Source organism: Lepus europaeus, chromosome 13 (assembly GCF_033115175.1).
Source record: "Lepus europaeus isolate LE1 chromosome 13, mLepTim1.pri, whole genome shotgun sequence".
NCBI classification, from domain to species: domain Eukaryota; kingdom Metazoa; phylum Chordata; class Mammalia; order Lagomorpha; family Leporidae; genus Lepus; species Lepus europaeus.
The window spans coordinates 58694269-58710290 of record NC_084839.1 but is presented as its reverse complement, the minus strand read 5'-3'; the positions used below and the strand labels follow the sequence as shown (position 1 = coordinate 58710290).

The following is a 16022-nucleotide window of genomic DNA, read 5'->3' as shown; positions in this document are numbered from 1 at the left end:
TGAAACCTCTACTTTATAAAAATAACAATTTATTTTATAATATTTATTTCTGTATTTAAATTAGCTTAGCATTTCATTCAAATGCAAAAAAGTGCAGGTAAAAATCTGGCCTTTATAAGGAAGTAATTTAGTGGGGAAAAAAAAGGCATTTCACTTTAATAGAAGCAGGCTCTCCAAAATTCTACAAGAAATAATTTCATAACAATGACTATGTAGTATGCACACCAGAATGGTGATTTCTATGAAGAAAATCATACTGCTTTATAAAGAGTACTTTTTTGATAGCATATAATAAAACAATGAAGTTTTTAAATATGTTACTCCATGGTCAGCATCATCCATTTACAAAGAAACGATTTTTTGATGGCAATACTGTAGCAAACTTTTGGTTTTACACAGCAGTAAAAGTAAAAAAAAAAAGAATATGATCTAAAAGTTTATTAACTGAACTTCTCTAAAGGTTCCAAGACTTTTTATCATCAATGGTTTAAAGAATATTAAAAAATTTAGACCAGAAATACCAGAGATCACTATTCACTTTATTCCATGAACCCTTTTGGTAATGGACCTCTTCGTAGTATATAATGTTTTATATATAAAATACATAGAATTATAAATGAAATCAATTATATTGAAAAATACAGTATGAAAATATTAGAAAAGCAGTATTTGGGAAACATCAATGTATGTGCTTTTTTTTTTTTTTTTTTTGACAGAGTGGACAGTGAGAGAGAGAGAGACAGAGAGAAAGGTCTTCCTTTTACCATTGGTTCACCCTCCAATGGCCGCTGCGGCCGGCGCACCGCGCCAATCCGAAGCCAGGAGCCAGGTGCTTCTCCTGGTCTCCCATGCGGGTGCAGGGCCCAAGCACTTGGGCCATCCTCCACTGCCTTCCCAGGCCATAGCAGAGAGCTGGCCTGGAAGAGGGGCAACCGGGACAGAATCCGGCATCCCGACCGGGACTAGAACCTGGTGTGCCGGCGCCACTAGGCGGAGGATTAGCCTATTGAGCCGCAGCGCCGGCCAATGTATCTGTTTTTTTAAAATGTATTAATTAATGTAAATGTAATTTTGAAGAGGAGATAAACTTAAAACGTATTTGTAGGAATCTGCAACAACAGTACTGTGATGTGAAAATGTGATTTCCAGTGGTACATGGCTAACACTACTGTGGTTTGTTGTCTAAATTCATACTTGAAAGAAACGCTGAATTTCAGTTAAGGAATTGTGAAAATAGTATCTATTTTTCCTACAACCATGTTGAAGGACCCCCTGAAATCTATCCACAGATCACAGACTGAGAACTATTCTAAGACAACAATATATTACACTGGTTTTTCAGTTGAGGAATTCAATTCAATGCCACCCCCCCAAAAAAAAAAAATTGTGTACTTATTTTCTCCTGACTTAGGTACTCTTCTCCTTGAATATAGAAAATCATAACATTGTACTGTACAGGGGGGTAAACAGGTAAGTCAGCCTGTAGCACAGTTAGCTGGTTTAGGGGATCCAGCAATTCAGTCCTACTCAGCTACCCTGAAGGTTGACGGGGTTAATCCATTGGGAAACTCTGATTTTAGTGTATTGATTACTTATGTGAAATAATACAAAGTTTATCATAACATGAAAGGAACCTAATTTGTATCTTTTTATTTCTAAGAACCCTTATTGCTTACCTATCAGGCTCCTGCTCTCATCCCCTCCCAATATGTTTTTTTAAACTTACATAATAGTTACAGCACAAGAGATTTGGGTGCACTTTTAAAAAACTTTATCTTAGAATAAAAGCAACGTGCTTTAACAAATATTTAACAGTTAATAAAGGTCATATACATATTATTATCTGATGCCAGCCTGGTACTTGTGATCTTTAAAGTCCATGACAAACCAGAAAAAACCATGCTTCCTATTTGAACTGCAGGAAGCAAACTACCTTCTGTGAGCTGCAGTTGTGACCTCACAAAATAACCTTACTTTCCCCAAATTAATAAAAACCTGCAGAGAAGCCAAAATTGAAACTATATATTTTTTTTTCTTGGCAATTCTTACCTTTTTGTTGTTCTCTTTAATATCTTGAGGATTCAGAGACTTGTAGTCACTGAGGGAGAAAATGGCACAGTGGGTATATACAGTATTTGATAAAAACAGCTGTTTTTAAAACAAACTGAATCTAAAAATTTGACATTCAATAATACCAAAAAGTAACTAGCAATTTCACAGCAATTCAATCAACAAAACTAATAGTGTGGAAAATTAGGGAAATAAATAAATAAATAAGTAAAAATAGTGATTACATGTTTCAATGCCTGAAGCTTTCCATCTAAAAGAGAAGTTAAGGCAGGCGACCAGAGACTAGACTTGACAACCCAATTTATCATGAGGTAATCCCTTGTTGTTAACGTAAAAAAGCTACAGGCTTTATTTGTCTCATCTCATTTTAACACTAACACAATTTTCATAATAATATGAAGTCAGTCTTTGCATGAGATTAACGCAAAACATTATTTTAAAAAGAGAAAAGATGGCTTTTAGGTATTCAGAAGAACTTTTTTTTCTTACATATATTTCTTTCAAAAAGTAAGAAGTGTAGGTAGTAAAAAAATAGAAAGCGATGTATCTTGGGACATGTGCTAAGAAATAATTTTATGTTCTTAAAATGTGTATTATTTACAAAGTATTTATAAGGAATGGAAAATGTTTCTACTCACATTAAATCTGGTCTAAAGTGGTGTAATATTGCACAAAAGGATAAGCCATTTCGCCACGATGTAGTAAAATTGGTGATTTTCACTCCCCGGTAGTTTTTTGTAACTTCTTTACACCATACAAGCAATGACTGACTAGCATTTGGCTTTCGACCCAAAACAGGACTTGGTATAGGACTTGGCTACAAAACAGGAAAAGAGGAAAACATTAAAAGAATTTAATGGAAGCTGAAAATTAACTTTAATTGACCTAACTAGATCATCTGAACCCTTTGATGTCAGTACAGGTCCTTCAAAACTGTCATTTCACGACAATCGTAACTTGTGCGAGGGAGACATAAATCTTAAGTTATTATCTTTAGTTTTAGCCCATGGCATTGGTTGACAAGGATGTAGATAGTGAGATTTTAAACTCAGACGTAAGAATAAGCCAAGAGTTTTATTGATGGAAACATCATGTTAAAGTATTTAAACACTTAAGGGTGAATATCTGTATAGCCTCACACCCTAGAAAAATTTCCCCCACTGCAATCATGGTTCTTTTTGACTAGGCTAAAAATTAGACATTTTGATGTCTAACTGTAGCAAAAGTTGTTAGTGGAGTAATCAAAATCACAGTAAGTTTTTAAAATACAGTGGTCATATATGTATTTTAAATAAACAGCATAATGATAGTCATATTCAAACAACCTTCTTACATAAATCGAGTGATGACAAAACAGTTTGAGTTTTTAGCAACATCAGTGATGGGAACAACAGGACTTTATCAGTGGTGGTGCAACAGTATTTATTTTGGATATGCCCAAAATAAATTTTAATTATCACTGAGAACTATTTTTGGATATTGGGTGAGCTAGCTGTATGTGTGTGCTAAACCCTAAGCATATACTTTCTCCATTGTTCATATACTTAACACAATAATGATGGTAGTAAAAGGAAGACTCTATAGTAAGAGTCTTTGTTTTGAACTTTTATTATTCTTGAAACCATATTATTTTCTTTTATCAAATAACAAATACATGATCATGATAACTCTAGATGCTGATACAACTGAAAACTATAAAGAAATCTACTAAATGTTTTGGAATTTTAAATCTCATTATTAATTAACAGTTCTAGTTACAGTAATAAAACTTGGACATAAAATAGTGGCCCTATAATATAAGGTGAAAGAGAACACTGATTTGTCAGTAATATCATTTAAGCTTAACAAGCAAACTATTCTTACCACACTGCTACTTAGGAAAGACCAATGATGCCCCCACATGACAAAAACATGCTAGTGCCAAACAATTACACTCATCTATCCCACATTTACTGCTTCTCCAAAGATTACTAAGAAAAAAATCAAATAAGTAATTCATTTTTAGTTAATTGTCAGATTGATAAACTATTATGTAAACCACCACAAATCTAGCAAAGTGCCGTTCTTTAAATGATCATGTCCACAAAGTTAATGATGAAAATGTCATAAAAATGAACAATTTGGACCAATTCTACTTAATACAAAGAAGTAGGTAAAAAATGGAACCCCCAATATAGTAAATTTACTTTCTAATAAGTGATAGTTCTTTTAACTATCAATCTAACATATCTAAAAATGAACTATTACATATGTTTTCACCTAAGGGTTCAATATGGCTTGAAAGCCTTCTAGTCCATGTAATCTGGAAGCTGTGTGGTCTGTGAATGAGCTAGAGGATCACTGAAATAGGCACACACACATTTTGCTTAGACTCTCTTATTTAAAGGACTGTCTTTATTAAAAGCCACTGCCTGCAATGCCCGCACCCTATGAGCATTGGTTTCTAACTCAGCTGCTTTGCTTCTGATCCAGCTCCCTGCTAACTTGCACAGGAAAGACAGCAGAAGATGGCCCAAATGCTTGGATTAGAAGAATGCCCATAAGGGATGCTGGCATTGCAGGTTGTGGTTTAATCTACCATGGCACAATGCCAGCCCTTGTTCATCGTCCTTGATCATTTTAAAGATTTATTTATTTGAGAGGCAGAGTTACACACAGAGAGGGAGAGAGGGAGAAAGATCTTCCATCTGCTGGTTTACTCCCCAGATGGCCACAATGGCCAGAGATGGGCTGATTCGAAGTCAGGAGCCTGGAGCTTCTTCTAGGTCTCCCATATGGGTGCAGGGGCCCAAGGACTTGGGCCACATTCCACTGTTTACCCAGGCCATAGCAGAGAGCTGGATCAGAAGTGGAGCATCCAGGACATGAACCGATGCCCATATGGGATGCATGTGCCACAGGCAGTGGCTTTACCCACTATGCCACAGTGCTGGCCCCATCTTTGATCATTTTAATCTCTTTGTTGTTCCTGGGGCACTTTACACATGTTCCCACCTCAGGGTTCTTTCACAGATTGTGCCATTTGCCTAGTACTCTCAGATATCTAGATGGTTTAACTCCAATGCAGCCTTTTCCTTTGGGCCTGTTCTGACCATCCTACTTAAAACACAACCCATTTCCATCACTGAACCAAACACTCTTGCTCTGTTTTTTTTCCAGCAGTACTTAACATCTTCTTATGGTCCATTTACTTGACTTACTATATTTACTGGTAATTACCTGTCTGCTCTCACTCAAAAAAAGACGTAGTGGCAGGCAGGCAGTTTGTTTAATTTATGAACCTGCCCCTAGTGCCATGAACATAGTAGGCATTTAATTAATACTGTTAAATGAACTAATCCATACAAAAAATTAGCATAATGTATAGCAAATAGTAACCATTAAGAAAATGTTAACTGTATTATTACTACCATCAATGAATTGTCAGCTCTGAAGCCTTATTTTTAGGGGTTCTTTTGGAAATTTCAAAGGCCAAGAATTTAAAATGGTGAAAAGATTTTTTTTGCAAACATAACTTTAAAAAATGTTATTTTAAAATGACACATAATTAGTGTACATATTATAAAGAACAGTGTGATATTTAAATAATGTATATAATGTGAAATGATCAGATCAGGGTAATTGGCATATTTATCACCTCAAACTTATATTATTTCTTTGTGCTTGGAACATTCAAAATCCTTTCTACCTGTTATTTCAAACTGTACAATCAACTGGTTCTTGGTTTTTTTTTTTTTTTTTTTTTTTTTTGACAGGCAGAGTTAGTGAGAGAGAGAGACACAGAGAGAAAGGTCTTCCTTCCGTTGCCTCACCCCCCAAATGGCTGCTACGGCCTGTGCGCCAATCTGAAGCCAGGAGCCAGGTACTTCCTCCTGGTCTCCCATGTGGGTGCAGGGCCCAAGCACCTGGGCCATCCTCCACTTTCTTCCCGGGCCACAGCAGAGAGCTGGACTGGAATAGGGGCAACCGGGACTAAAACCCGGGGTGCCGGAGCCTCAGGAGGAGGATTAGCCAAGTGAGCCGCGGCACTGGCCCAATCAACTGTTGTCAACCATGCTACAGAATGTTAGAAGTTACTTCTCCTATCCAACTGTTCTCCTGTAACCATTAGCCATCCTTTTTCTATCTCCCCACCCTAATTTTTCCCAATCTCTGGTAAGCAATATTCTACCCTCTAAATCTATGAAATTGACCTGCTTAGCTTCCACATGTTAAGTGAGAATATGTCTTTCAGTGCCTGACTTATATTACTTTACATGCCTTCTTGGCTCACTCATGCTGTAAACAACAAGGTTCCATCTTTCTAACAAGATTTATTTATTTTAAATGCAGAGCAACAAAGAAAGGGAAAGAAAGAGAGAGAACAGCAACAGATTAAGAGGGAGGGAGAGAAGGAGATCTTCCGTCCATTGATTCATTCCCCATTGGCCACAACAGCCAGATCTGGTCAGTCTAAAGCTATAAGCCAGGAACTCTTGCTCTCCCATGTGGGTAACAGGGACCCAAGTACTTGGGCCATTTTTCACTGCCTTCCTTGTCAGATTAGCAGAAAGATGGATCAGGAAACAAAGTAGCCAGGGCCTGGACTGACATTCTAATGTGGAACACAAGCATTGCAAATAGTGACTTAACCTGCTGGGCCACAATGCCAACCCAGAGATGGCATCTGCCTTTTTTTTTTTTTTTTGGTCTAAATAGTATTATATTGTGTATATACGTCACACTTTCTTTATCCATTCATCATCTGTTGATAAACACCAAAGTTCGTTATTCTACATTGTGGCTATCGTGAATAGTACTACAATAAACACGAGACCGCAGACAACTCTTTGAGATACTCATTTCTTTTCCTATGGAGGTACACCCAGTAGTGGAATTGCTGGGTCATATAGCAGTTCCATTTCTAGTTTTTCAGAAACCTGTATACTGTTTTCCATAATGGCTATGCTAATTTACATTCCTAGTTATATTTCTGTCTTTTTGATAATGCCATTTTAACTGGACTGAAATGATACCTGATTGTGGTTCTGATTCACATTTCCATGATGATTAGTGATGAAAATGAAGCTTCAACTAAAAAATAATCTTGATACTTTGATATTCTATGTGCAAAACAGGGGTACTTGCAAAGCTTAGCAATGTTATCTATTACCATGAGCATGATGAAAAAAAAAAAAAAAAACACACCTCTGAATGAAAAGAAGACACAAAAATCTGGCCATAAAAGATAGACATGAACTTTCAAATATAAATGATTTTAATGCATCATTTCTATTAACACAGCAAGTAACATGTTGAAATTAATAAGGCCACCTACTTAATTCTTACTAACAATGGCAATAACATCTCTTTCAGAAGATTTAATCTAATAATAATTTGTTGTAAAACTTCCTAACTTTTAATAACTATGAGAAATTTCAGTTATACTTTTTATGTTCCAACCCTCTGATCACAGTGTGTCCCCCCGTCCCCCTTTTGCTTTCTTCCCTTCTCTCACTGACACAGACACATATTCCTTTAGGTACTGCTCTAAATAATTTTTTTTTCTGGGGCGGGCATTATAGTGAAATAAGGCTAAGCCACTGCTTGAGATGCTAGGAGTTCCAGCTAATTTGCTTCTGATCTAACTTCCTACTTATGCACCTGGAAAGCAAAGGATTATGGCCCAAGTGCTTAGGCCCCTGCCACCCATGTGGGAGGCCCAGGTGGAGTCCCTGGCTTCAGCCTGGGCTAATCCTGGCTGTTGTGAGCATTTGGGGAGTGAATCGGTAGATGGAAAATCTCTCTCCCTGTGTCTCTCCATGTCACTGTGCCTTTCAAACAAATAAATAAATCTTTTTAAAAACACTTTTTTCTCTCCATAATTTGAGCTGATTCACTCCCAGGATTGCAACTATCACTTCTATGTAGCTGATTCCCAAATATATATTTATAGCTAAAACTACTCAAGTTGACATTTCCAGCTGGCTATCCTTCCTGCCATAAAGGATTCAAACTCAATATGTTCAAAACCATAATTATACTCTTTCCTTACAACCTTCTCATTTTCATTGTGTTTCCAAATGATGCTGACACCATCCTGATTTTCTAGACTTGTAATCTCAGAATCACCCTTGAATTCTTCCTTCACTTATCATCTCTCACTAGCTAATCCATGGGCAGTTCTGAGCTACTGTTATAAACCAATGCAAAACCTTCATGACAGGTCTTCCTTTTTCCAAATCTCTCCCTTATCTGAACCACTGTCATAGCATGGGTTTTCATAAATAACAGCTAAAGTCTCTAATGGCTCTCAAAAACATACAAAATGATCAAAATATTTCTAGGCACTAAATTCCAGAAGTTTTTTCTCAGTTTACCCAGTAGGAAGCCTCATCTTTCTCTAAAATCACTATGCTTTCCTGCCTAAACCCCAGCTCCCCTACCTCCTATCTTTTGTCATACTGATTTCCACCTTTGCTTGGAGTATCTTCTATCCCAAGTACCAGCACTACAGTTCCACTCTACCTTCAAGATTTCAACACAAGTGTTATCTTTTCTTAATTCTCAGTCAGCAGGGAGCCCTTTTCAACATTCCTTTGATTTTCACCTCTGTTTTAGATTTTTTTTTTTTTTACTATAATATGTTCAGTTCTCTTTTTTTTTTTGTTAATTATTTTTTAAGGAATACAAATCTCATAAGTACAACTTTAGGAATATAGTTATTCTTCCCACTATATCTGCCCTCCCACCTACACTTTCACCCCTCCTCCTCCTCCTCCTCCCTTCCTTCCCAGTCCCATTCTCCATTAAGATTCATTTTTTTTGACAGGCAGAGTTAGACAGTGAGAGAGAGAGAGACAGAGAGAAAGGTCTTCCTTCCATTGGTTCACCCCCCAAATGGCTGCTAAGGCGCTGTGTCGATCCGAAGCCAGGAGCCAGGTGCTTCCTCCTGGTCTCCCATACGGGTGCAGGGCCCAAGCACTTGGGCCATCCTCCACTTTCTTCCCGGGCCACAGCAGAGAGCTGGACTGGAAGAGGAGCAACCGGGATAGAATATGGCGCCCCAACCGGGACTAGAACCTGGAGTGCCAGCGCTGCAGGTGGAGGATTAGCCTAGTGAGCCGTGGCGCCAGCCAAGATTCATTTTTAATTAACTTTGTACACAGAAGACCAACTCTATACTAAGTAAAGATTTCAACAATTTGCACACACACGCACACACACACTAGTTTGATTACTAGTTTTACAGTTAACTCTCATAATATAACTCATTGAGGACAGATGTCCTGCATGGGGAGTTAGTGCACAGTGACTCCAGTTGTTAGTTTAACAACTAACACTTTTATATAAGACATCAGTGACCACTCAAAGCTCCTTACATGCACTGCCTAGGCTATGGAAGCTTTTTGAATCCACAAATTCCATCAGTAGTTAGACAATGCCATAAGCAAAGTGGAAGTTCTCTCCTCTTTTTAGAGAAAAGTACATCCTTCTTTGGTGGCTACTTCTTTCTGCTGTTCAGTTCTTCTTGCTATACAAAAAGCTTATTAATTTTTCATTAATTCATAAAATGAGAGAGAGAGAGAATCTTCCAACTGCTGGTTCACTTCCCAAATGGTTGCAACAGCTGGAGCTGGGCCGATCTGAAGCCAGGAGCCAAGAACTTCTTCCAGGTCTCCCACATGGGTGCAGAGGGCCCAAAGGCCATCTCTGCTGCTTTCCCAGGTACATTACCAGGGACTTGCATTGGAAGTAGAGCAACTGGACTTGAACCAGCACCCATATGTGATGCCGGCACCACAGGTATAAGCTTTACCTGCTATGCCACAATACCAGTCCCAATCATGTTAAGACTTACAGAAATTAGCTCACTTAAATCTCACAATTCCTTTGAGATAGGTACAGCTGTTTCCAAATTACAGTTGAGTAAACCAAAGTTATTAACCAGGAAGCAAAGGAGCTAAAATCTGTTATCAAACTATCTCTACTTCAAAGCCTGTGCTCTTAAACAACATGAAGTTCATTCTCAAGATAATGAAGCTTTAGGACCTCAGTAGAAAGTATAAATTTCTTGAGACTAGCAAAAGCCTCAGTCAACATCTTATCTTCATCAGAGCTTTTTTTTTTTTTTTTTAAGATTTAGTTTATTTATTTGACAGAGTTAGAGAGCAGTAGACACACACTTCACACACATTTCACACACACACACAGGGAAAGAGAGAGAGAGGGAAGATGGGAGGCAGAGGAAGGGAGGGAGGGAGGGAGGGAGAGAGGGAGAGATAGCGAGAGAGAGGGAGGGAGGGAGGGAGGGAGGGAGAGAGAGAGAGAGAGAGAGAGAGAGAGAGGTCTCCCATCCGATGGTTCACTCCCCAAATGGCCGCAATGGTGGGAGCTGGACCAATCTGAAGTCAGGAGCCAGAAGCTTCTTCTTGTTTACCCACACTGGGAAGGAGCCCAAGAACTTGGGCCATCATCCACTATTTTCTCAGGCAATAGCAGAGAGTTGGATCAGTAGTGGAGCAGGACTTGAACCAGTGCTCATATGGGATGCCGGTGCTGCAGGCTGGGATTTTAACCAGCTGTGCCACAGTGCTGGCCCCCATCATAGCTTCTTCATGGCTGAGGCAACTTTGGATAAATTTTAGCATTCAGTGAGTCCCAAATAACATCAGTGATGAGAACAGCAAGAATAGTTTTATCTGTACTTGTCTTATTTTTTTTCAAAATGCTTTCACTTAATTCATCTCACTTTATTCTCATGGCAGAACTGAAGTCAGGCTTTCTTATTCACTTTTTGAATGGTGGTAGGAGGTGGGGAGAGATACTGCATTTGCTGGTTCACCTCCCAAGTGTCTGCCAAGGGCAGGAGCTGGGTCAGGTAAAGCTGGGAGCTGGGAACTCAATTCAGGTCTTCCATGTGGACATGAGGGACCCAACTACCTGAGCCATTCTTGCTGCTTGCCATAGAAGGCATTAGCATTGGTACATGAATCCAGTTCTCTGATAGGAAATGTGGACATCTTAGCTACTAAGCCAAACAGCTACCCCAGTTTGGTTATTGTAATACCATTCAGAAATATTAAACTGTAATTAATATTGGGAGGAACTTCCACCTACATTAAAATAGGAATCAGGAGAGCATTTAGCACAGCGGTTAAGTGGATGTTTAGGGTGCCCATATCCCATATCTGAGCATCTGGTTAGAGTCCCAGTTACTCTGATCCAGCTTCCTGTTATTGTGCACCATGGGAGGAAGCAGATGATGGATGGCTCAAGTACTTGAGTTCCTGCTACCCATGTAGAGACCTGGATTAAGTTTGTGGCTTTGGCCTCCCAAGTCATGGGCATCTTGGGAAGTAAAACAGTGGATGGACTCAGTCTCTCTGCCTCTCAAATAAATAAATAATTAAAAAAAAACCCAGATACAGTCATGTGTTGCTTGGTGATACTGTCCTTGTGTGAACACCACACAGGTCATTCTTTATAACTTATGTGGCCCTTCTCAAAGTTTTGTTAGACTCAGTCTTTATTGAAGCAGATCCTTTTTTTAAAAAAAATTTATTTATTTGAAAGGCAGAGCCGGGGGGGGGGGGGGCCTCCATCCACTGGTTTGCTCCCCAGGTGGCAGCAACAGCTAGAGTTGCGCCAATCCGAAGCCAGGAGCCAGGAACCTCCTCCAGGTCTCCCACGCAGATGCAGGGGCCCAAGAACTTGGGCCATCCTCCACCACCTTCCCTGGCCATAGGAAGTGGAGCAGCTGGGACTTGAACTGGTGTCCATAAGCCACAGCGCCGGCCCTAGAAGCAGTTCCTTTAACAGCTCCCATTACCTTGCTCTTGTTTGAAAAGACATTTGCTATGATCAACTGGGGCATATCTAACTGGTGAGCAATAATCACCACTTATTTCCTTTTTTTACACAGAAGTACACTCTCAAATAATGATGAAAAAGTATAGTATAATAAACAATAATAATTGTTTATTATCAAGTATTATGTATCACAATTTTATGTGCTATATTTTTATATGAAAGGCAGTACAGTAGATTTATACCAGCATTGCCATAAATATCGAGTCATGTGTTGTGCTACGACATTAGGTTGGCTATGATGTCACTAGGCAATAGGATTTTTCAGTTCCATTATAATCTTGTGGAAATACTGTCATATATGTGGTACACGAGCCAGGTGCTTCTCCTGGTCTCCCATGTGGGTGCGGGGCCCAAGGACTTGGGCCATCCTCCACTGCCTTCCCGGGCCACAGCAGAGAGCTGGCCTGGAAGAGGGGCAACCGGGACAGAATCGAGTGCCCCGACCGGGACTAGAACCCGGTGTGCCAGCGCCGCAGGTGGAGGATTAGCCTATTGAGCTGCGGCGCCAGCCAATTTACCTTTTCTTAAACCCTTTCCATGGACATATACTGGATTATGATAAATAGAAAATGTTGGGAGCTGGCGCTGTGGCTCAGTAGGTTAATCCTCCGCCTCCGGCATACCATATGGGCACCGGTTCTAGTCCCAGCTGCTCCTCTTCCGATCCAGGTCTCTACTATAGCCTGGGAAAGCAGTAGAAAATGGTCCAAGTGCTTGGGCCCCTGCACACGCATGGGAGACCAGGAAGAAGCACTCGGCTCCTGGCTTCAGATCGGTGCAGCTCCAGCCATTGCGGCCTCTGTGGAGTGAACTAATGGAAGGAAGAACTTTATCTCTGTCTCTCCCTCTCAAATAAATAAATAAAATCTTTTAAAAAAAGAGAAAATGTCAGTTATGTCACAGGCATTTTATTTATTATAAAAAGTACTCCTGGGGCTGGCGCTATGGCGCAGCGGGTTAACTCCCTGGCCTGAAGCGCCAGCATCCCATATGGGCCAGTTGGGGAGTGAACCATCAAATGGAAGACCTCTCTCGCTTTCTCTGCCTCTCCTCTCTCTGTGTAACTCTGACTTTGAAATAAATAAATCTTTAAAAAAAAAAAAAAAAGTACTCCTGCTTGGTGAATTGCACCTAGACTTGGAGGCCTATGAACAAAATATAATGCCTCTGAAAACAAATGCTGCACTTTCCTTGTGTTTAGTCTGATTTTTATAACCAAGCGTGCCCCTTGGGGGAATCTGACAGCTATGTGTACAAGCTGTTAGAAGATCCTATATTTACATGACAGAATAGTCCATACCTAATCACCTAGTCTTGTCACCATATAACTCAACAGCTCAAAATGAACTAAAATATGGCCCTGTATAGTTTATACAATAATGTTAGGGATTAAAATTTTAATTAATACATGTATTTCAAACTACTAGGAAAATAATTCTGTATATAAAATATAAATGTTTTGTAGGAGATTATAAGAAATAGATCAGAATGTGATTGTCATTCCAGTAAAAGCAGTTTTATTTACTTCAGAGGTTACTAGGTGTGAGCACTGTGGCATAGGAGTTTAAGCTGCCACTTGGGATACTGGCACCCCCATATCAGATCGCCTGGGACTGAGTCTTGCTTCAGCTTCCAATCCAGCTTTCTGCTAACACGTATCCTAGGAGGCAGCAGAGGATGGCTACTTGAGTACTTGAGTCTCTGCCACCCCCTGGGTAAATCCAGATGGATTTCCAGGATCCTGGCTTCCGTCTGGCCCAGTCTTGGCTGTTGTAGGCATTTTAGGAGTGAATTACCAGATGGAAGACCTTTCTCTTGTTCTACCTTTCGAATCAATAAACTTTTTAAAAATGGTAATCTAAATATTGCTTTAAATTAAGAAATAAAGGAAAGAATGTTATGTATGAAAATAAATGGATACAGAGTTGGGAAAAGAGTTAAAAATCTCAAATGGTTGGGGCCAGTGTTGTGGTGCAGGTTAAGCTGCCACTTGCAATGCCAGCATTCCATTTTAGAGTGCCAGTTCAAGTTCTGGCTGATCTACTTCTAATTGAGCTCCCAAATGATGTACCTAAGGAAGACAGTAGATGATGACCAAAGTACTTGGGCCCCTGCCTCTGAGGTGGGAGACCCAAATGGAGTTCCGGGCTCCTGGCTCAGCCTGGCCCAGATCTGGCTGTTGTGGGTATTTGGAAAGTGAACCAGTTGATAGAAGATCTCCATCTCTCTGTCACTATGCCTTTTGAATAAGTGAATAAATAAGTCATTTTTAAAAATCTAGGGCCAGCATTACAGCAGAGTGGGTCAAGCTGCTGCATGCAATGTTAACATGCCACATGAGCAACAGTTTGAGTCCCAGCCGCTCTACTTGTGATCCAGCTCCCTGATAATGTGTCCAGTAAAGCAATGAAATATGACTCTAGTGCCTGGGTCCCTGCCACCCATGTAGGAGATCCAGACAGAGTCCTTGGCTCTGAGCTTTGGCCAAGAACAGCTCTGGCTGTTGTGGGCATTTTGGAAGTGAACCAACAAATAGAATGGAAGATTCTGTGTGTGTGTGTGTCTGTCTGTCTGTCTGTCTCCCCCTCTGCCTCTGTAACTCTTTCAAATAAATAAATCTTTTAGAAGAACCTTATGTGGTCAAACTAACTAAAACTAAGTGAAATTATTATGGGTGTTTTAAATTTGAGCCTTGGCCGGCGCCGTGGCTTAACAGGCTAATCCTCCACCTTGCGGCGCCGGCACACTGGGTTCTAGTCCCGGTGGGGGCGCCGGATTCTATCCCAGTTACCCCTCTTCCAGGCCAGCTCTCTGCTGTGGCCAGGGAGTGCAGTGGAGGATGGCCCAAGTCCTTGGGCCCTGCACCCGCAAGGGAGACCAGGAGAAGCACCTGGCTCCTGGCTTCGGATCAGCGAGATGTGCCGGCCGCAGCGGCCATTGGAGGGTGAACCAACGGCCAAAAGGAAGACCTTCCTCTCTGTCTCCTCTCTCACTATCCACTCTGTCAAAAAAAAAAAAAAAAAAAAAAAAGAGCCTCCATGTCAACAATAGACTATTTCAAAAGTAGAATACAGATTTTATGTAATATTGGTAAGGGATAAAATATTTTTGTTCATCTTTTGAGTAAACTACAAGAAAAGTAACAATATTCATAGTCCTATGTTCAAGTTTGCTGATTCTTCTGCCTGCTCATATTTGACTTTGAATTCCTCTAGTGAATTTTTCATTTCAGTTCTTTTACTTTCCAGTTCCAGAATTTTTTCAAGTTTTCTTTCACTTTGTTGCTATTTTTATTTGCCATTCTTTTCTTGATACTTTCCACATCTTTCTTTAGTTCTCTGAGAATCTATTGTTTCAAAATCTCTACCTAGTAAGATCTACCACTAGATGTTTCTCAAAGACAGCTCCTCCAGGTTCTTTGATTCAGTTTTCCTGTTTCAGTACTTTATACTTTGCGTGTCTGTGTGGGTGCAAATTGTTGATTTCTTTACTTAGTACAGAGTTAGTCTTCTGTATATAAAAATAAATAAAAATGAATCCTTTTTTTTTTTTTTTTTTTGACAGGCAGAGTGGACAGTGAGAGAGAGAGACAGAGAGAAAGGTCTTCCTTTTGCCGTTGGTTCACCCTCTAATGGCCGCCGCGGTAGCGCGCTGCGGCCGGCGCACCGCGCTGTTCCGATGGCAGGAGCCAGGGGCTTCTCCTGGTCTCCCATGGGGTGCAGAGCCCAAACACTTGGGCCATCCTCCACTGCACTCCCTGGCCACAGCAGAGAGCTGGCCTGGAAGAGGGGCAACCGGGACAGGATCGGTGCCCCGACCGGGACTAGAACCCGGTGAGCCGGCGCCGCAAGGCGGAGGATTAGCCTGTTGAGCCACGGCACCGGCCTAAAAATGAATCTTAATGAAGGATGCAGAAGGAATAGGAGGTGGGACGGGAGTGGGGGTGGGAGGGCGGGTATGGAGGGAAGAACTGCTATATTGCGAAAGCTATACCTATGAAATTTATATTTATTAAATAAAAGCTTTCTAAACAAAAATTTCCTGTTTCTTTTTATGTTGTGTCATTATTTATTTTTGTTGAAAGCTGGACATTTACATCT

At 40.3% G+C, this 16022-nt stretch overlaps 1 protein-coding gene across 4 annotated transcripts in view; it reads right to left on the bottom strand.

The window, feature by feature from the left end:
* EHBP1 (EH domain binding protein 1) overlaps positions 1–16022 on the bottom strand; it is a 378411-nt gene that overhangs the window by 126089 nt on the left and 236300 nt on the right. For all 4 annotated transcript variants that reach the window (XM_062209516.1, XM_062209514.1, XM_062209518.1 and 1 more), the window contains exons 11-12: positions 2709–2887; positions 2050–2098 (exon numbers count right to left, since the gene is read on the bottom strand). In XM_062209516.1, coding sequence (XP_062065500.1) covers positions 2050–2098; positions 2709–2887 — 228 coding nt within the window. The remainder of the gene's footprint in view (positions 1–2049; positions 2099–2708; positions 2888–16022) is intronic.